Source organism: Poeciliopsis prolifica, unplaced genomic scaffold, assembly GCF_027474105.1.
Source record: "Poeciliopsis prolifica strain line A6 unplaced genomic scaffold, Auburn_PproV2 SCAFFOLD010, whole genome shotgun sequence".
NCBI classification, from domain to species: domain Eukaryota; kingdom Metazoa; phylum Chordata; class Actinopteri; order Cyprinodontiformes; family Poeciliidae; genus Poeciliopsis; species Poeciliopsis prolifica.
In genome coordinates this window covers 9,626,437-9,646,095 of record NW_026562385.1, presented here as the reverse complement: position 1 = coordinate 9,646,095, position 19,659 = coordinate 9,626,437, and the positions used below count along the sequence as shown (strand labels likewise).

Below are 19,659 nucleotides of genomic sequence, written 5' to 3'. Positions count from 1 at the left end.
GTGGAACAAAGGATACTGTTGAAAATTCACATTTCAAGTCCCCAGACAGGAGAAAAATTTCACATAATTCTGGTTAGAAGACCACAAATATTCATAGTCAGAATAAATAACATTATTTTTTTAAAATCTTTTAAGTATTTTTAGCTGTTATTTTTGAGGTGAACCAAATCGGTTGAGGCTGTACAACCTGGGGGTCTTTTCTAAGCGGAGTGTGTCTATTCTGTGCATAAGTGGGTTCCTCTGACAGCCTACACACAGAACCACAATTGTACATTATTTCAGTTGTGTTTAATACATACAATGCTAAATATTTAAATGGAATATTGGCATTGTGTAGAGTACAGAAAAAAATCCCCAAAAATGTAAACATGGGCACTCTGTTCTTGGTTATAAAAAAAAAAAACATTTAGGTGGTCCTTGCATAATGAGTCATTTTTTTAACTGTTCAATTGCATTGAAAAGCACACATTTAATCCGAATATCTATGTCCAAGGCGAATTTATGCAAATTTCTGACAAGACCTACATACATTTCATAAAAAATAAAAATAACCACAAGGACAAACTTAGAAGCCAATACTTTCATCTTTATTAATCTTGTTCTCATTGTTTAAATAAATTTGTCTTCTGTAAAATCTCAAAACGAAAACACTGAACAGGAGTGTTAAAGCCTGTCTTAATTTAAAACAAATACACAACAACAAACCATTAAAAACGAACGGTAACGCTTACACTGTATCTGTAAACAACCGGCCCCGCCCCGCCCACTGCACACAGTTTGATAAGATTTGGCATGTCCATTTTTCTCAACGCGTATGCCTTCAGCTCTTTGTGTCATTAAAATGTTTTTTTGTTTGTTTTTTTTAATATTATTGCAGGTCAGACAATAAAAAAAGACATATCTACTAAAAAACACTTCAAAATGAAAAGGGGGAAAAAAAAGCATTAGTGCCAATATTTCTTAACACACAGTCAGCAGAATACCAAATGCACTCATAACATTTTTCTTTTTTTTCTTGTATAGACCTTCTGTATAAGTAAGCAGCCTTGCCCACATTATGACAGGCATCACCGTGTGCACACGCATAGTCGTCACATTCTCGCACACATGCACAGCGACTGCGGTGGTTTATAATCCACTTACTTGGTCTCAGTCTCACTCATACTCATAGTGTGTGTGATGCCGCGCACACACAGCATCGACACGTGGAGAAATGCATCGTAGCCTGAAAATGCCAGCAATTAAACATGTATCACCGCAACAGTAACAAACATGTTCAAGAACGAATAACAGAAAAAAAAAACAAAAAACAAGAGTGCGTGAGACAACAGTAGGAGGTCAGCATTTCTGAAAACGGATCAATGACTCTTTTTTTCTCGTTTTTTTTTTTCTTTCAAAATTTCACTATTCAAAAATTAAAATCATACATCCAAACGAAACAAGAAAGAAAAAAAAAAAACAACAACAACAAAAAGAAAACAAACTTAACATACACAGTAAGATTACAGCCCTGATCTGGATCAGAGCCGTTTTGCATGTGTTTGGATTCAATCTCTGTCTTTAAGGGGATGTGAATACAAACTGCGCTCCTCAGTGTTCTCTTATAATGATGAAGGTAATGCTGTTTACAGTGCCTGTCTGTCTGAAGGCTTCTCTGTATTTGGTGTGTGCATGTTCATGTAAATCGGTTAAAAAGTCCCCCTACTTACTAAGCACATTGCGATCCAGTCGAGTCTTTGAGACTCGCCGACTTTTTCTTTTTTTTTTTTCTTTTTCAGGTTTCAAGTCTAAGCAGTTGAAATCTTCATGTGTGGAAAAAAAGGCTGAATACACATCTAACAGTCCCTGCATTTGTTTTTTTTTTAATATAATAGCTTAAGTCTGGCCATGAGAATGTGTGTAAGCATGTCTCACATTTCTGCTTTAAGTGTGTGCACGTTAATATGCATACTAGTATATGTACGCACGGGTATGTATTCAGTACATCAATATGCATACCATGTAAATATGTGTGCCATATTAAGTACATATGTATCCCAGTGTATGCCCAATCAGTGTGTTCGAATCCAATCGTACTCGTTAGGCGGGCTCATCAGATGGAGTCGGCCCCCCCACCCAGCAGGTCGCCAGGCAACAGTCCGGCGGAGCAGTCCATTTGGTGCCTTTCCTCCATTTGGGGTGCTCCCCACAGGCTGCTGCTCGGGTATGCTGCGTTTATGCCGCCCCACAGCCCAGACCGCCCGCTCTCCACCCCGCCGACGCCTCCTTCCCCGGCCCCATTGGTGCTCCACTGGGAGAATATTGCGAGCCCCGGTCCTTGGGCCGAAGACGCTTCCGAAGACACGCCCGTACTGTCGAGACTCTGCCATCCAGAGCCGGACGACCTTTCCCCTCCGCCGGCGCCATTTCCGTTCCCACCTGAAGACGAGCCCACTGCCGGCCGCTCACTCCCAGGAGAGCTCCCGCCGCTGCTGGCCACGGCCGCGCCCGTTCCGGATGAACCGGGCGCTCCGTTGCCCGCCGCTCCTCCCGAGCCGGCCCCTTCGGCCTGGGAATGTGCAAAATAGCGTGCAACCTCTTCTTCACTCACAAACTCAGCCAGGATGGTGGTGTTTCCCAGAACACACCTGGAAGGCAAGTCAAGGCAAAAGTCTTTAAGGAATACAACTGAATGAAACATCATTCATATTCATTAAACTTTTCAAAGTTTTCTTACATTATAACTAAGGACGCAAACAACTATTTGACTTATGATTATTAATTGGAACTAATTTTACTCTAAGAAACCAATTGATTAACTAATGACGTCCGCTTAGACTATGTTTTAGTGTTGTAGTTTGGCCGCCATCCAGCAGAGGGCGCCCTGATCTTCCTTAATTGGAGCCAGATGATACAGGAATTAAGACGGCAGACATATGCCAAACGGAGTCCAGTGTGACATGCAAACGGGCCTATATACTTCAAAACAAACGTGCATAAACACCGAGCGGAGATATGATGCAGTACTAGGCATTGGTGAGACAATAAAATGAATGAAATTATGAGAATATAGTGATAAAATTACGAAAGTAAAATCAATATTACAAGAATATACCTGTACGGGAATAAAGACGTAAAATTACCAGAACAAAATTGTAATATTATCATGTTATTCTCTTAATACAACGACGTTATTCTAGTGTGAGTTTATGCTCATAATTCAATTTTTTAATTTTTGGCAGTGGGGTCAACTTCCCAACCAAAAATCCATGTGACACAAAGGTGAGGTTTATATAACAAAAAACACAAAAACAGAGGGGATCACACAGAAAAATTGTATAATGGTGGAATAAAACCATGGTTGATTTTGAGGACTGCTGAGAGTTAAAGCATTTCATGGAGCAAAGTTTCACTATTCCTTCAACAGCAAACAGAGTCGGTACCGTCTGCATTTCTCCATGGAAATCTCTCTGATCATCAAACTCAGGTTCCCGCCGCTTATTAGTTGACTGATAAGATTAATCAACTTTAGATTAATTTCCTCCCTACTTCCAACCATAAGCTTTAAAGCATTATTGGGATTTATTTTTATAAACAATATTTGAGAAGCACTGGATCCGTAGAGTCTGTGGGGCTGCTGGTGAACCTACATGTGAAGAGCACCCTGAGCCTTGGCCGCCTCCTGCCGGCTGTTATATCGAACCAGAGCGCTGCCCTGGGTTAGGCCCAGGTGAAAGGTCAGCAGGGGGCCGTGCTGCATACAGATAGTCCTCAGTGTGGAGCCGTCAATCTAGAATCGGAAAAAGAAAAAAAAAAAGAAAGAGAATGTTTGGTGTAAAACATTCCACCAGGTTCATTAAGCATTGGGCCAGAAAAGGTGAAGGAACGTCGATGGTTGTGCAAGAATGTTTACGCAGACGAAAAGCTACGTGTTAATGAAACAGAGATCGCACTTTGCATTGAATTCATTTATAATTTCTTAATAGCTACAAGGTAGCGCTCTAGTGATACGTTGTATTGAAGCTACAACGTCTCCAGAGAGATAATCGGTGTGCATTAGTCGTGTTAGCCCAGAAATTATCTTCATCTTTAGGCTTTTTGAGGAATGTCCTAAAAAAGTAATTTCTGTTAATCCCAACTCATTAAATGGCTCAGTTATCTCTTCAGTCCAGCTCTGGCAGAGTCACGCGTTAGTCTGTTAAATTTGCATTAAAAAAAAGTCTCTATTAATACTTATTTCAGAGTTTGAGCATGAATGTGCTAATATCTAAATTATCCTATTTTCTGTGTTTAAGGAAACTGACGAGGCCGAATCCAAATCCCAAGATCCACTTCAGATTTTTGTAGGTGAGAAATTTGGAAAACTCTCCATGATTTTATTCCACTTTAAAATTACATATCACATTGTTTGGCTCGTCACGTAACAGCTCAATAAATGTTCCTTGCGTTTGTGCGCAGCTTAACGGTGTGCCACTATTGAAAGGGACTGCATTATTTTCACACATTAGGCATCTGCATCATAAAAAATAAGAAACGTAATGTAATTACTTTAAAAATACAATAAAATAAGATTAAAAGTTGGTTATCAGTGAGCAACATTCAAAATTTTGCATATTAAGGATTGTAACTCTCTCTATCCAATGGATCTTTTATCAGAAAACCTTTCATGTGACTAAATATAGATTGTTTATTTAGATAACGCATTCAAAGATTGACGTCAACTAAAACATAGAGGTAATTATTGTCCTGCGTTAAATTTCCAAACAAGTGCTGATATTTTTAGTCTCCTGTGTGCATGTGAGCGTCCTCTGTCCTTACCTGAGGAGTCAGGTTTCTCAGCAGCAGCCAGCAGCTGCTTCTAGAGGTACCATCACTCCAAGCTGAGCCTAGAAAAAACAAACACATAGCAGGAAGAGAGGAATAGCATCATGAAACAGAAATGCTAACCATGCCACCATAGTCAGAACTTGTTACATGAAACCTTCTTTTCTTAACATCTTAAAATCAAAACAAAAGCTGACCAAAAAAAAAAAAAAGGTTATGAAAGCAATTCTCTCTCCAAAGTACCTGACCCAAATCTTGACTCTTGATTCATCCCTCCCCAGCTCCGAGCCAACCGCGGACCTCCAGTTCCCCACGGGGAGGGCGAGGCCTGCTTCTGATTGGTCAGGCCGGGAGGGGGACGCGGCAGCTGCGAGCTATTGCGATTGGTCTTCCATAATTTGTTTTGTCCGATGGGCTCTGGAGGCCAGCTGGGCTTGTACTCAGAGTACTTTCCTGGGAGGGGTATGGAGAGTGGGAGAGATAAATGAGTTATGAAATGCAAGTTATACAGAGGCACGTTGCAGACGGCAGATATGACAGCTTTGCAGACATAAAACCTCAAGAAATTTTTCTAAAAACAGCAACATATGACCATGTAGTGATTTGAATTCCAAATTAATGAGTGGGGGAACAAAAAGGAGTTTAATGCAAAGAAGAAGCAAAATAGACATCAGACCTGTGCTGTGTGCATTGCTGAGGGGGCTGTCTGAGGCACTGTAGGGCCAGGCACCAGGTGAAGGCAGCGAGGTGTTGAGGGAGGGGTTTGGCCCTGCAAACAGTTCAAACATGAGCAAACAGCAAAAAGAAAGTAACAGCCCAAACACTGAGTCATTAAAACGATTGTCTTTGAGCTAAGGCTGCAGGAAACGGCAGAGCTGAGCGACGATACACAGAGCGGTGAAGCTGTAGAGATAAGGAGTGTTCTCTTTTTTATTTATTCCTTAGAAATGTGGCATTTCCTTTAGAGTTTATGTAAAATTCTCACAGGATTTAGAGTATGGCAACAGTTGCTGTTAGCTTGACCGGGTTAATAGGCTGCACCTGAGAAAGCACAGATTAAAAAGGGCAGATCTGCTTGTTGAGGACTTTTATTATTGAACGACTGTCACAAAAAAAAAAATATTATCCATTTCCTGCTCAGTTGTCCATTTGACACTGCAGCTCAAAAACTTGAATCAGGACATAAATTGGGGGCTTGTCCGGGAGCCTATTGGTTTTGGTAGGTACTCTGTGTTTTCACCATGTTTTAGGAAAAAACCTTAAAGGAATTTTTTTTATTGACATTTTATGGGATACACATGAAACCTGAAAAGTTGGTGGATGTAGTCCTGTACTTTAACTGGACCATTGTAAAGTAAATAAATTTAAAAAAAATTTAAATCTTGTGTTTCAATAGAAAATGGGGTTATTCTCTTTGGAAAGAACCTCCACCCAAATCAGATGAATTTCATTTATGCCTATATATTCAACCTCAAAAATACTTTAAGATGCTTTAATAAAAGGTTTCTTTATACTTAATGATTATATGTTGCTTTCTGTTAAGAACAAAGTAATGAGCTTTGGTTATAATGTTAACGAGACTAAGAGGTTTGACAACATTTTCATGATGAATTAAGAAAACTTCAGAAAATCTTGTTAAACTACTAGGGCACTATAACGTCTCTCTGCCTGTCTTGGTAAACTAGCTTATTCCAAATAACTGATTTTAAAACCTTGACAATATAATCCAACAGCAGCTAACAGTAGATGTGGTATAATAAGAATTTATTATCTTCCAGTTTGTCAAAACATCATTTTTAGAGTTGGTACATCATGTACCTTTGTCTCAAGGATAATATATAAATACTCAAACCAGGCACTAAAAACCGGAAGATATTTGGCAGTGAATTACCTATATTGTCTCGTAGTAATGGGTGGTCCGGGTCATTGAGATTTGGGGATGCTGGGGAGCCGAGGACTCTACCAGGGGTCATGTAGGGGTCAGATTCTGGGTCCCCAGTGCTCTGGATCCCTTTCCATGGCACACCGGGCTGGAACTCTGTCACAACAGAAACATAAGTAACTTAAATGATCTAGATAATTTGCATGTAGTAAGATTTAAAGCCTTTGGCTACGTTCTAAAATCCTCAGTGTTCACTAATTCTGAATTAGAATCCTTAATCTGCTGTTATTTAACTTTAAGGCTGAAACTATTAATCAGATTATTTGTGATTAACTGATTATTGAAATAATCGTCAACATTTTTTTGCATTCAATCATTAACCTACTGGAAAAACAGTATACTACGAACAATAGTTAAGCCAAAACTGTACAAAAAAAAAAAAAACACACACTGGCATCTAAGAAAAAAAATTATATAAATACATTTTTCCCAGATCTTCTCTCATAGCATAGTTTTAGCTAAACCTGATTCAAATTCTCTTCTCTTAAGCACCTTTTGCCATCCAATTATTGAATACTTAATGACAACAACAGATCAATAAATCTACAAATAGTCAAAGATACACTAAAAGAAGGTTTTGTTATTACATTTTAAAGAACAAAGCATTTTCTTATTTAAGAAGGAAATTTATTTCTTCATTTTTGATATTGTGGAAATAAAAGACTGCAGTGCATCAATAAAAAAATTTGCAGACCGTAAAATTTTATCAATTCAATTACTAAAATAACTGAAGGTTGCTGCTCTATTTAACTTGTAAAAACATAAGTGTAAAGTTTTCATCAGCACATTTTTCTTCAGACTGTCACTGATCCTGTAAGATGAAAATGGATAATAAAAAGGCAGCATGTCCACACCTGGAGGCCAGCTTGAAGTGGCAGGTTTGTTTCCCATTTTACTACCAGGAGTTCGGTGCCAGCTGTCTGCAGAGCCCTGAGGTGGGATCCCTAAACCTTCACTGCCCAGCATTTCATACTGGGAGTACGGAGACCCTCCTCGAACCTTTATCGTACTGGGTATAGGGCCTTGCGGATAGCAAAAAGAAAAAAACAAACAAAACAGCTTTAGTCATTTGCCGCGTCACGCTCGGATACCCTGTGAATAATGGAGTCACGGCAGCATCGGAGGTGTGACTTTTGGAGAAAAAACATCCCACTGGGAACCATTTGTTAGCCTACCGTTCTTGTGAAGGGCTGTGTCTGGAGGCGACGGAGCAGGGGAATGTCCCTCCATCATCCATTTAAAGCGGGACTGTTGTCCACTCATGTCCTTCATGCCCCCCATCATGGGACTGAGTTCTAGTGTCGACAGGTTGCCACCAGCTGTGAGCCCTGACCAGAAAAAAAAGCACCCTGGATCAATCCTGTACTCTGGCTGATGGGTGAGTGAAAAACATCAGCTGTCTTGGAGGAACGTACCAGAATACATTCCTTGTGATTTGGCATGAAGATCTGATAAGGGACCCCCCATTCCAGTGTGTGGGAGAGGGTCTACCATGGACTGTTTGGACACGCCTCCTCCCAGGTGAGAGGGGGACAGCTTGGTGTTCCCTCCTCCAGGTGCTGCTCCTCCAACTCCAACCTGCTGCTGCCTCTGCTGGAGAATCGCCATGATCCTCGCCAGCTGAGAAGAAAAAAGTACAAGAAAGTAGAATGAGAAAATGTGCAAGTACCGTGATTTCTGGACTAGTAAGCACACCTGAATGTAAGCTCCACCCACATATGTTGGCTGCACTTGTCTACATACCTGCTTAGACATGTTTCCCAGTCGACATTATCTTGTGTTTTATTAACTTTAGATTATAAGACTCTATTTATCTGTGGTTCCATAAATCAAAAACAAACTAAAGCCTGGTTACATGCATTGCCTATATCTGCTTCAGCATGGGACATCAGACTTGTATAATTCAGATTTTGAGCTGGAACTTAATTAAGGCTCATCCAGAATCATCTAAAGCGCTGAAATGGCTTTTAACCCCACCGTCGAATCAAACAACCTCTCATGTCTTCACTTGTTCCACTGCTGCGGTGGCTAACGCTTTAGCAAACAGAAATAAAACCATCTTCTCTCAGCAACCATCGCTGTGAACCTCATCGTGTAGTCGTGTCGCTTAGCAACACAATAACCTCACTGAATCCGCTGAAACTTAAGGGGGGGAAAAAAAAAAACAAAAAACACAACCATAACAACCCTCTCTGGAGAAGTCTGTCCACGGAGACGCCACGCCTTGCTCTGCAACACTTGTGAATGTTTCTGGTTGACGTCGGCTAACAGTGGCAGCCCTGATAGAGCGGCCTCTTTGTTGTGTGCTCAAGAAAGGGCAGCTGAAGCAAAGATGTGCATGATTAAAAAGATCTCTGAAATGCTCACCTGCTGCTGGTCTGTCTGTTGTCTGGGAAGCTGAGGTTGAGGTTGGGGGAACTTCCTCTGGTTCTGCAGGAGCTGCTGCTGCTGCTGCTGCTGTTGTATCAGCAGCTGACAAGCCTGCCACAAATGACGGCGAGAAACATTTCTTAAAATCGACGTTCAACAATCGCTTGAGAGGCCGACTTGTTCGAGCCGTTGCAGGCTCGCGAAAGGGTCACCGGCGGGTGACTCATCTTGGTGAGCCACGTAACGTTTTAGCGCGTACCAGATGGAACTGCTGCATGTGGGGGTAAATGTTGCTGAGCACTGCGAGCTGCTGCGGGGAAATCTGTGTCGGGAACACTCCTCCGCCAACCCCGCCGACACTTCCAACGCCGCTGACACCTCCCACTCCCCCTACGCTGCCACCAGGAGAGGACATCTGCTTCAGCATGGAACCCGGCACCTGTAGGGTAAAAAAAAAAACCAAAACCCCAAAAACAGAGCGAGAGATTGCATGTAAAATTGGGGTTTGGTGACACTGAAGTGAATCATGATAAAAGAAAACAAACTGACAAGAAAACACAAATAGAATCTGATTGATTCCAGGTGCTTTGGGAACGTCATGGACTTTTGTCACTTACAAAAAAAAGATAATTAGGATGGAAATAATGTTGGACAGAGACTATAAAACCGTAAACAAGACTTTCTGCTCAACAGCTGAAATACGCCACAGTCTATAGGCACAGAGGAATGAACCAACAAAGAAAATCTAACAATAAATTTTGCTGCGCTATAAACTGTGATAAAAGATCATTTTGAGACCATTTTCAAGAAATGTATTGATAATGACATAACAAAACAATTTCGCCCAATCAAAGGGCAATAAACAGCAAAGACTTAGACTTGACCAAAAGAAAAAATAAACAAATATCCCTTTATGTTGTCATTGTTTGCTAAATGTGATATTTAAACATTTGCAGCTGCAAGTGCATGTCACTTGTGTTTTTGACTGTCTCCACAGCAGCAACTCTGAATCCAGCCGGTGTGAAACCCACATCCAGATGCTGTGGCGCATTTCTGAGTTAAAACCGGAATCAATAATGAACGTAGCGGAGAACATCGCAGCCGGTTACCATGGGAACCGAACAAACGACTAAAAGATACCATCAAGATTGCGATGACTGCGACCCTCATTGGGCACCATAAAAAGCAGCGACACCAGCAAGACAAATACTTGCTGGTGTTCACCTTGCTTTGATTTTTGTTTGGCAAAAACAGGAAGACGACGACGATAGAGGACAGCCAACCTGAGCAGAAAGGAACTGATGAGGCACTTGAGCCCGTACGCCTGGGGACGCGTTCATCGAATGCATGCCAGGCTGGTGCATCCCTCGAGGCTGAGACATCCCTCCTCCACCTGCAACAAACACTCCATGGCCACCCATCTAGAACAACAACCAACCATTAGCAGCTCAGCGCCAAGAGAATCACACTGAAGGCTTTGAAGAGTTTCATGTGACATCAATGGACTGTGGAAATTATGTAAATAAAGCACAATAAGACTCTTACCTTTTCACCATAGGGTCCCATGTCACCAGGGCCCATGTCTTTGGAACTCGGCATGCGGTACCCTCCTCCGCTTCGCCCTCCTCTTCGCATCTCTCCATTGTAGTCATTTATTCCTCTCTTGTCCCCGTCCATCTTTTTTTCCACACCTGGATCATCACCCTAAGAAAAAAAAAAAAAGATAGATGTTTTTAATGATAACTCCTTATGACAGTAAAGTGATTTGGGATTTTTGGAGAACTTCTTACAAGAAGACCCATGTTGGAAAACTGGCGAGACACTGGATTCATCCAGCTGTCGCCTCCTCCACTCTGAAAGAAAGAAACCCAAACAGTGCTCTCAGTCAAAAGCAAGCAAAAAAAGTTTTACAGTTATTTTTCAATAGAAACTGATGAGCATGGTTAAAAAAAGGAGAAACAGAACATGAAACATCTTTTGCGGTGTGACATTTCTGTTTTGGATTGATTTAGGCCTGATTGTATTTGCTAAAGACTGTTGACAGTGTCTTTGTTTCCACCAATGTGGGAAAACAGTAAAAAACAAAGTGAAAAAATAAGTAAGTAAAAGAAAGAAAATAGTTTTGTTCCAGAAAGGTCACCGTATTCCTAACCTTGATGTTTCCTCTCTTCCCAGCATGACTCTGACCCCAGCCTCCAGAGTTAAACGACGAGCCGCTTCCCTGAGAACCCGCGCTGCTCCAGACTCCGCCGCCGCCGCCGTCCTCGTCGTCCTCCCAGCTCGGGTGCCGGGACGCGGCGATGGAGCCGTCGCCCTTCCCGCCCCAGCTGTCCACTGACTTCACTCCTGCAGCAAAAACAAAGCAAGACGGCTTAAAAAGCAGTCCGGTCTGGAGATTATTGAGCCAACTTCATTATTTATTTGTGCTAAAAAGTGGATTAAAATCTTCTGAAAGCCACTAGAGCTACATAAATAAATGTTTCGGTTCCCACCAGTTTTGCTGGGGTTGGGTGAAGGGTTCCTCCAGCCAGATGATTTGCTGGAATCGTCCGGTTCTCCCCAGCCGGTTGCAGCGTCCGTCGTCTGGCCCCAAGCGGCTGTACCATCGTCCACGCTTTGTGCAGCTCCCCCCCACATGCCTGTAAAGGAATTGAGCATTTAGCTTTATACTCTCCTGGGGAAACAGACACCTTGTAATCAGTGCCGATTGGTATTCTGCTTCCCTTACCCACTGCTCCACTGCCAGGGTTGGAGTTGACGCTGTGCTGCCGTCTCGGAGGCTGTTGTTGCAATGCTGGCGGTGGACCTTGTGGACCTTGATTTGACCCCGGCGCGGTGCTGTTCTTGTCCCAAAGGTTGACATTCTTGTTGTTGTAGCGCGTTGGGTCCCCCCAGGCTGACGTGCCGTCGTCGATCTCCATCTTCCGGCTTATGGACTGAGGCGACGGTTCCTCCCAGCCACTGGGCTCTAGCGGGTCCCCGGCGCCCCCGGAGATTTGAGGAATCGGGCCAGAGGTCCATCCCAAACTTTGGTTCTGGTTCTTTGAAAGTTGAGCTCCGCCTCCAGCGCTCGGCTGGCCTTTCCACCCCCCCGGTGATTGCTGCTGCTGTTGATGATGATGATGATTTTGGGCTTTCGTTGGTGCCGCTTGGCTGTTTGGTATCTGTGCTGCGTTGGGTTTGGCGCCCCCCCAGTCCTGGTGGGATTTGCCTCCACCCACATCTCCTCCACTGCCCCACCCTCCTCGCTGAGATCCCCCTTCGTCCATGTTTCCCCAGGAGGATCCCTCGTCGGAGTTGCTTCCGACTCTACTCCTCCCGTCTCCCCATCCGGCTCCAGAACCCGAGTCTTTCTTGCTCCATTCGTCTCCCCAACAACCCGTTTCTCCTCTTGCAGATCCCTTCCACCCCACTGTTCCTTTGACTTCTGCTCCATCTCCCCACCCGCTACCCTGTTGTTCAAAGTCTTGCCAGTTTTTCCTCCCTCCTCTGTGACCTCCCCACTGTTGGTCGTCTGTCCTCCATCCTTTGCCCTCTTTTTCAGGTGGGGGATCCCCCCATCCTCCAGCTGCCTTTCCTTGACTGCCCTGCAATTCGTCTTCTGGCGATCCTGGCTTCCTCATGGTGCTGCTAGGCATAAAAGGACCACCAGTGGACTGCGTTGCACCACCCTCCCAATTATCCCTGGGCGTAGTGGGGCCAGAGTTTAGGCTGCCGGACGACGCATCATTGGATGCAGACCCGCTCTCGGACGGGTACCTAGAGCTGCGAATGGTGGTAGTGTTTATGGTTGCTGATGAGAATGCAGAGGAAGATGAAGGGTTTCTTTCGTTTCTGTTTCCTACACCTTTTGAGGTGTCCAGGTCCCAGGCCACATTCTGCTTGATCTGAGTCTGGCCCCAGCCAGTGTTGGACAGAACCCGGGGGTCCAGGTCGGATCTGTTGAGCATGCTAAGTAAGGCCACATCTGCCCCGGAGGAATGGTCGGAATGGTGCCGCGCGGAGCGCTCCTTCTGTCCGCCTCCGCTTCCAGCGACGGATCCACCGCCGCTCGACGACGAATGTCCCTCGCCGCCTCCGACAGCGCCACCCTGTCCTCCTGGACCTCCCCACTCCCCAACTGTCCCATCTCCACCTTCCATCCCTTTCTGATTGTCCCAAGCTTTTGTCATAGTTGCTAAATTTTGCGAGGCAGAGTCCTCTAAAGAGCCGCCGCCGCTGTCCGTGCTGCTGCTGATGCTGCTTCCATCTACTTCTCCTCCGCTTCCTATTGCTAAGTTAATAGAACCTACACTTTCTGTGGTGCCACCCCAATTCTCTTCTGCACTTCCCCCTTCCCAAGCTCCCTGAGATACAACTGGGTTGGTTGACCCCCCGCCATTCCCCTTGCCCCACCCGGCTTTGTCGGCCTGGCTACCAAACCTCCAAACATTCCCTTCATGCCCCTGAGCTCCAGTACCCCCACCACCCCACCCGTCTGCCTGCGAGGCACCAACGCCAGGTTCGGAGGTCACCGGAGGCATAGCGCTCCAAGATGATGAGGCAGCAGAGGAGGAAGACAGAGACCCAGAAGTATTGGCCTCCCCTTCACCACCAATCTCAGAGTTTCCCTCGTTGATGCCTTCCTGATTTGGTCCCGCTTCTCTCCCCGCCCCGCCCGAACAGGGCTCTGGCCCTGGATTTCCTAAGTGCTGCTGCTGCTGTTCTCCAGTCTTGGCCCCCACAGCGGTTTCAGTGTGCTGCTGGTAGAGACCAGTTTGATTCACAGATGAAAGTGTCTGAGTGGTGATGACAGTGGTGCTGGCAGAGAATGAGGAAGCTGAAGTCACGGACGAGTGTTGCGATGAGGCGCTACAAGCCGGAACGGAGGTCCCGCTCTGCCCCAGGGCGGGCCAGGCAGACGGGTTCACATTAGGGTTGAAATTGGCACCAGGGACATTGCTGCTGCCACCCAACGGGCTCTCCTGAGGCCCAGGAAGAAGATGGGAGACTTTGGAATTGTAAGATGCTGCTGAGCCTTGGCCTACCTCCACTTGGGACGCGGCGGAGGAGACCCACACACCACTTGGCTGAGCACATTCAATAGGTGAGGAAGAAGAAGAAAGAGGAGAAGAGCGAGGTGGGGAAAGATTGTCCATGTTCCCTTCTCCTCCTCCTCCTCCTCCTGCAGTTCCTCCCTTCTGCTGCATGTTTCTCTCCCCCCATGAGGCACTACTGTTGTTACCAGGGCAGTCCTGCTCCTGCATCCCTCCTCCGGCCCCTTCAGAACTCAGTTTGGGGCCAGCAGTGATGCTAGGCCAGTCATCCAGGTCAGTCCCATCTATAAACACCTTCCCGCAGCCCTGAGAGGAGGACTGGCCGCTGGCGCTGGCCCCCCATGTGGAATTTGCATAAGTTGAAGTAGTAGTAGAAGACGACAGAGCAGCAACACAAAATGAGGATGAGGTGGGGGGTGAAGGGGAGGATGAACCCACGTTGGAATCTGTAGACAAAAGATGAAGAAGTTATTAAAACTGAGTTATACTGGACATTTCACATGTTGGGTTCCTCCACCACAGAGATTCCAGTTTTCTTTTGAAGGGTACGATAGTTCTGGAGACTTGGTCAGTTTTATTTTGAGTTTCTGTAGAGGATAATAATACAGGAAGTAATTTTGATAAATCAGATTATTTGAATTGAGGCCACACCAAGGAATTGACACAGACTTCCTTAGTGTTAGGCGATTTTTGCATGTGAAATAAATTTTATCTACCTTCACAAAGGTCTGAAAATCAGTCACTTTTCCTTTTAACTCAGCCGTGACCTACTGACTCACCCACCAGGTCACGCCTGCACAACAGTCGTCCCACTGCTGCCGACTTGGCAACTTTGTTGCTATATTTAGCAACTTTACAGACAAAAGAAATCGGCATCAGACAAAATCGGAATCGGCGAGTCAGGCTTATTAAATATTGGTGATTTGCCAGAAAAGGACAATCGGTGCACCCCTTAGAATAACATTGTGATTTATTTTTCAAATGGTACGTTTCCTCGACAAAGTTCCCATTTATGGAAAACTGCTTTTCTCCAGATTTATGGTTTCAGTCAACATCAGCTAAACGTACATCGAAATACAGAAATTTGCATGTTTAATTTTTCTTCTCTGTACCTAGTTGCCTTTAGCCTCACCTGTATTTCCGTCGGCATTTGCATTAGGGCCTTCTGCCCCCTGTAAGGATGGGGCAACATCCCAGCCACTGCCTCCCCCCACCCCTCCCGTACTGCTTTCCCCTCCCCCCAACAGCATGGAGGACAGCGGCGGCTGGCCCCTCTTCAGTAGCACTTTATGGTCCTGCTGGCAGCGAAATCGTGGTGGGACTTCTCTAGACATGTATCGCTGCTGCTGCTGCGAACTCTGACTTCCAGAAGGAGACGAGGCAGAGGAGGAGGGCTGTCCGTTGGCCACAGCAGTTCGCTGCTTTGCATTGTTCCCGCCACCAGGAGGGACTTGGGCGGAACCCCCACCTGCACTAGGACTGGGGGATGAGGGGGAAACGGGGCCAGGGCTGGGGGACGCTGAGCCTGGGGTGGCGAGCGGCTGGGAACAGGAGGGCTTGGCTGGTTCTGGCACTGAAACGTCAGAAAAGCTCGTTTACGACATCGGCGTTCGATAAGTGTAACATTCACGACAAGGCCTGTCACGATCAATTGTGCTGGACGATAATTTGTCCCAGTAGTTATCGCGACCAAAAATTTGGCTGTTTTGAGACTGTTTTCAAATCACATACCGACAATGGAACAATAATGCAAGTTTTCTCTCTCAAAGACCAATAAACTTTTAATTTTGCAGAGAACAGATAAGACTGGAACTGGAAGATATTATGAATGACCAAAATAAAACACAACAATAAACAGAACTAAAAACCAAACGCAATCGAAACCAGACATAAAATGGATTGTGACATCTCAGCAAAGAAAATGCAAATAATAAATCTCATGTCATTATGCGATTAATTATTTGCGACAGCTTTATTCACAAAGTTAATGCAGAGCAAATCTTTACATTACCCATGATATTTAATGCAAGTCATTATAGGAAAAATATATATACATATATTTATTTACCTTTGATTTTCTGTTCTGGCACCTAAAAGAAGAAACAAATACATTTTTAAAACAAATCATTTAAAACATGTTTTATTCATTAAACAGCATAAATGGTACACTTTCAAATGGCTCCAAGCAGAACTCCTCAAAGATCCTCAATATCTTTTGCTCGTCTCTGGATCTGTGCCTTTACCTGGAGCAAAGGCACCTTGCAGAAGAATTCAAACACTTCCAAACTTCCTTCTATTTTATTTCTACAATCTTTTACAAGCTCAGAATAAAAATAGAAAACCCCGACAATTAGAGACGTTTGTGGGTTTTCTCAGAACAGAATGAAAATGACATTCTCACATGTAAAAATAAATGTTTTTAAAATACAACAAAGCTAAAAATAAAAAATAAAAAAAAACAACCCAAAGCTCGAGTTAAAAAAACAAAAACCTTGTTTCTTTCCGATGTGCATAAATGATTTTCATTTCCTCTACAGGTAGTTAGAATTGGACAATTTTGGTCACAAAAAAACAAACAAAACTGTTTAGTTTTTCGGCCATAAAACGTTTCACACTTCTGGGTCAGATCCCTGGTATGCATGCACCTTGAACTTCTGCTTTTATCATCTGGACAAATCAGTCAGACTGAATCCATTTTGACTAATGAGAAACATTTCTAGATCCATTTTAAAACATAATTTTGCCTCAACTACAACCTTTTTTTTTTTTTTATTCTTTAACCAACTAAAAATACACAGCAGGAGCTCGAGACTGACCTTCTGAGAGGTTTCCTTTTTCTTTTTCTCTTCTTTCTTCTTTTTCTTGTCTTCCATGAACTGCTGCTCCCCTTCTTGATTCTCCTGCCTGCAAAAAAGAAATGCACACATTCAATTATTCATGCTATTAAAGCCACTGCAGTTTAAACGCACGGGCGTCAGAGTCGGGCCGTCTTCATAAACAAGCAGGATGTTTCGACGCGTTCATCGGATCGTCGCCGACAATGTCGGCGTTGTGAATAGAGAGGGAGAGAAAAACAATAACCAGGGCTAGAAAACTTAAGAGAGCAGCAGGCCTTGGTACTCTGGCACTGCGTTGCATAATTCATTAACCAGCAAACCATTGCAAGTCCAAACGGCAGACTGTGCAGACTGCATTAAAAAAAAAAAAAAAAAAAAAAAAAAGAAAAAGGTAAAAATACACATGCCTGGACTCATACGTTTCTGAAAAAGGCGACGTTTGACGCGTCTCAGCAGCAGAGGACAAAGGTTTATGCGTGTTTATCACAGGTGAGTCGGCTGAGCAAATGTGTAGAATGTTAATCTGCAATTATTTCACTGCCTTGGTTCACCTGATTCATAAAGCAAAAAGAAAAATCATAACTCCTTTAAGTCTTCGGTAAGAAATGTTATGCAAGAAAAGAAACCTTTTGACTGCTACACTGACCTAAACAGCACGTCCTGTTATCGGAGCTCGGCTTGCGAACGCATCAAAATACTTTTTTGTGCGTCTTATGTTGCAGCAAAACTATCATTTTTTTACTGCATCGCAACTGTAACATAATTGAAATTCTTTTTTTAGACGCAGGCGTTTGGAGCGCCTCACGCAAGTATTCGAACCCCCTTAATGATTGTCGTTTAAAACAACAATCTGCAATGCATTTTAGGGGTTTTAGTATTTTAGAATGTAGTGCATGAATGTGACATGTTAAAAAAAAAGGTTTTACTTTTTAAATTGAAAAATAAATAAAAATCTGCTATATAGCAGCTCATTCATTGGGCTATGTCTCAACCGGGATCTAATCTACGGTAAGTCAAACTGGAAGGAGAGCGTCAGTTTGAGTCTTGCTAGTTTTACTTTGACTGGGTCATTCAAACACCTGAATGACCCAGTGTAATCAAAAGCATCCAGTTGCAGCTCTTGCTGCTTTTAGGGTCGATGTCCTCCTTGAAGGTGAACCTCCGCCAGTTTCAAATATTTCTCTGCTCCATCCATCATCCCTGTGGCCGCTAAGGTAAAGCATCCCCACAGCATGATGCTGCCACCTCCACTTCACACGGTGGAGATGGTGTGCAAAAACCCTTTTTTGGACTTTGGACGGCTTTCTTTCAGGGACGGTTTTTGTCCCAGGCTGTGTCGCACCGTTTCCTTTTTCGGATGGTGGAACGGTTCAACTTTTCTCTACCAAAAGCTCAAACCGCCCAAAGGTGAAACACGCTGGCCATTTCAATGACTTCTGAAGGGAGTTGGTAGCACTGCAATTTATTTGGGAGGATCAGGGGGGAAAGTGGTCTCAATGGAAATACATGCAAAACTTTCCAGTTTTTTTTTATTTTTTTATTTCTGCAAAACAAATTAAAAAAACTATAAAGTCAGGTTCCACTTTCCTTCCTCTTGAAAACTATGCATGTTGTCGTCCTACATGAAATAACATTTAAATCCACTGAATTTGTTCTGGAGTGACTAAAAGTTACTCTCTCCATCCAGCTTGTTCAGCTGCACGTAATTAGCACAATGTTTACGTTGCTAGCGCGAGCTAACTGGGCAGCCTGTGGGTTTAATCCGCCACCGCGTAACACACGACGCGCCTTTACGTTGTTTTTAAAGCGCACGCGAGCAGCCAGCCGCAGGACAAAATTAACAAGCCTCATTTTAAGTAACACGCTCACGAGGGACAGTGGAGGTTCCTTTAGCTGTCAACAGAGCCGCTTTAAGCCCGACACGGTCCGTCCGCGAAGCAGCGGCTGGCCGCCGCTCTCTGACCCGCAGAGCCGGGGGTTAGAGGCGGAGAGCTGTCAGGGAGCAAGGTGTCTCCCTGCGGCTCCGCACCGTCACATCCCGAACGCAGCCGACTGAACACCAACTTACCAACAATATGCCGCTTGCTCTCCCTGCTACACACATTTTGCAATTATCGACAAGCTTTTAAGATGTTCCAGCGAGAGGCGGGTTAGCGGGCTGGCCGGGTCCAACGTTTGCCAGGGTCAAATTCACACGACGAAACTTGTATGACGTTTGTCCAAGCGAAGCTACCCTAAAGCAGCGATGTAGCTCGCCGTGTGAATGAAGGGACAGCTGCGGGGTTTAGCTGCGTCATATGCGATGTGGAGAGGCTCCCGGAGCGCATAAATATTTAAAAATAGGTAATTACTCACCTCGGGAATCACACAGGACATAAAGTGCTTCTGTGCAAATGTTCTTGCAGACCCACCGCTAGCAGGCTAGCAAGGTAGCTAGCCTAGCGAGCTAGTTCTTCGAGGCTTTCAAGGCTAAATTGAATAAGAAATGACATCACCGGTGGGCGAAAAAACGTTAATCGTAGAAAAAGTGGGGGGGAAACCGCAACTACCCTTTTTTTGCGCAAACGTAGTTCTCAAGCTGTAAACAAAAAATACATATCCTCTTGATGACTGTCTATCGCTGTGTGATCGGTTAGTTTACTGTCGGCCATTTTGCTTCTCTGTGGAGGTT

General features: G+C 44.3%; 1 protein-coding gene across 2 annotated transcripts; it reads right to left on the bottom strand.

Moving 5' to 3' along the window:
* Positions 1 to 565: 565 nt before the first annotated feature.
* On the bottom strand, positions 566 to 19,645 carry LOC129363833 (trinucleotide repeat-containing gene 6B protein-like). 2 transcript variants are annotated; one of them, XM_055036144.1, is made up of 21 exons: positions 19,344 to 19,645; positions 16,968 to 17,055; positions 16,220 to 16,241; positions 15,284 to 15,724; positions 11,844 to 14,597; positions 11,608 to 11,754; positions 11,268 to 11,461; positions 10,906 to 10,968; positions 10,661 to 10,819; positions 10,399 to 10,536; positions 9,375 to 9,554; positions 9,113 to 9,226; positions 8,161 to 8,365; positions 7,921 to 8,073; positions 7,600 to 7,767; positions 6,695 to 6,841; positions 5,480 to 5,572; positions 5,047 to 5,256; positions 4,798 to 4,865; positions 3,630 to 3,769; positions 566 to 2,627 (listed from the first exon to the last, which is right to left on the bottom strand). In XM_055036144.1, exons 2-21 carry the CDS (start codon positions 17,022 to 17,024, stop codon positions 2,093 to 2,095), a joined length of 5,988 nt encoding a protein of 1,995 aa, XP_054892119.1. In that variant the 5' UTR covers positions 17,025 to 17,055; positions 19,344 to 19,645; the 3' UTR covers positions 566 to 2,092. The 2 variants fall into 2 exon arrangements, with proteins under 2 accessions (XP_054892119.1, XP_054892118.1); XM_055036143.1 differs by lacking the exon at positions 19,344 to 19,645 and having other exon boundaries at positions 16,968 to 17,254.
* Between the last annotated feature and the right edge of the window lie 14 nt (positions 19,646 to 19,659).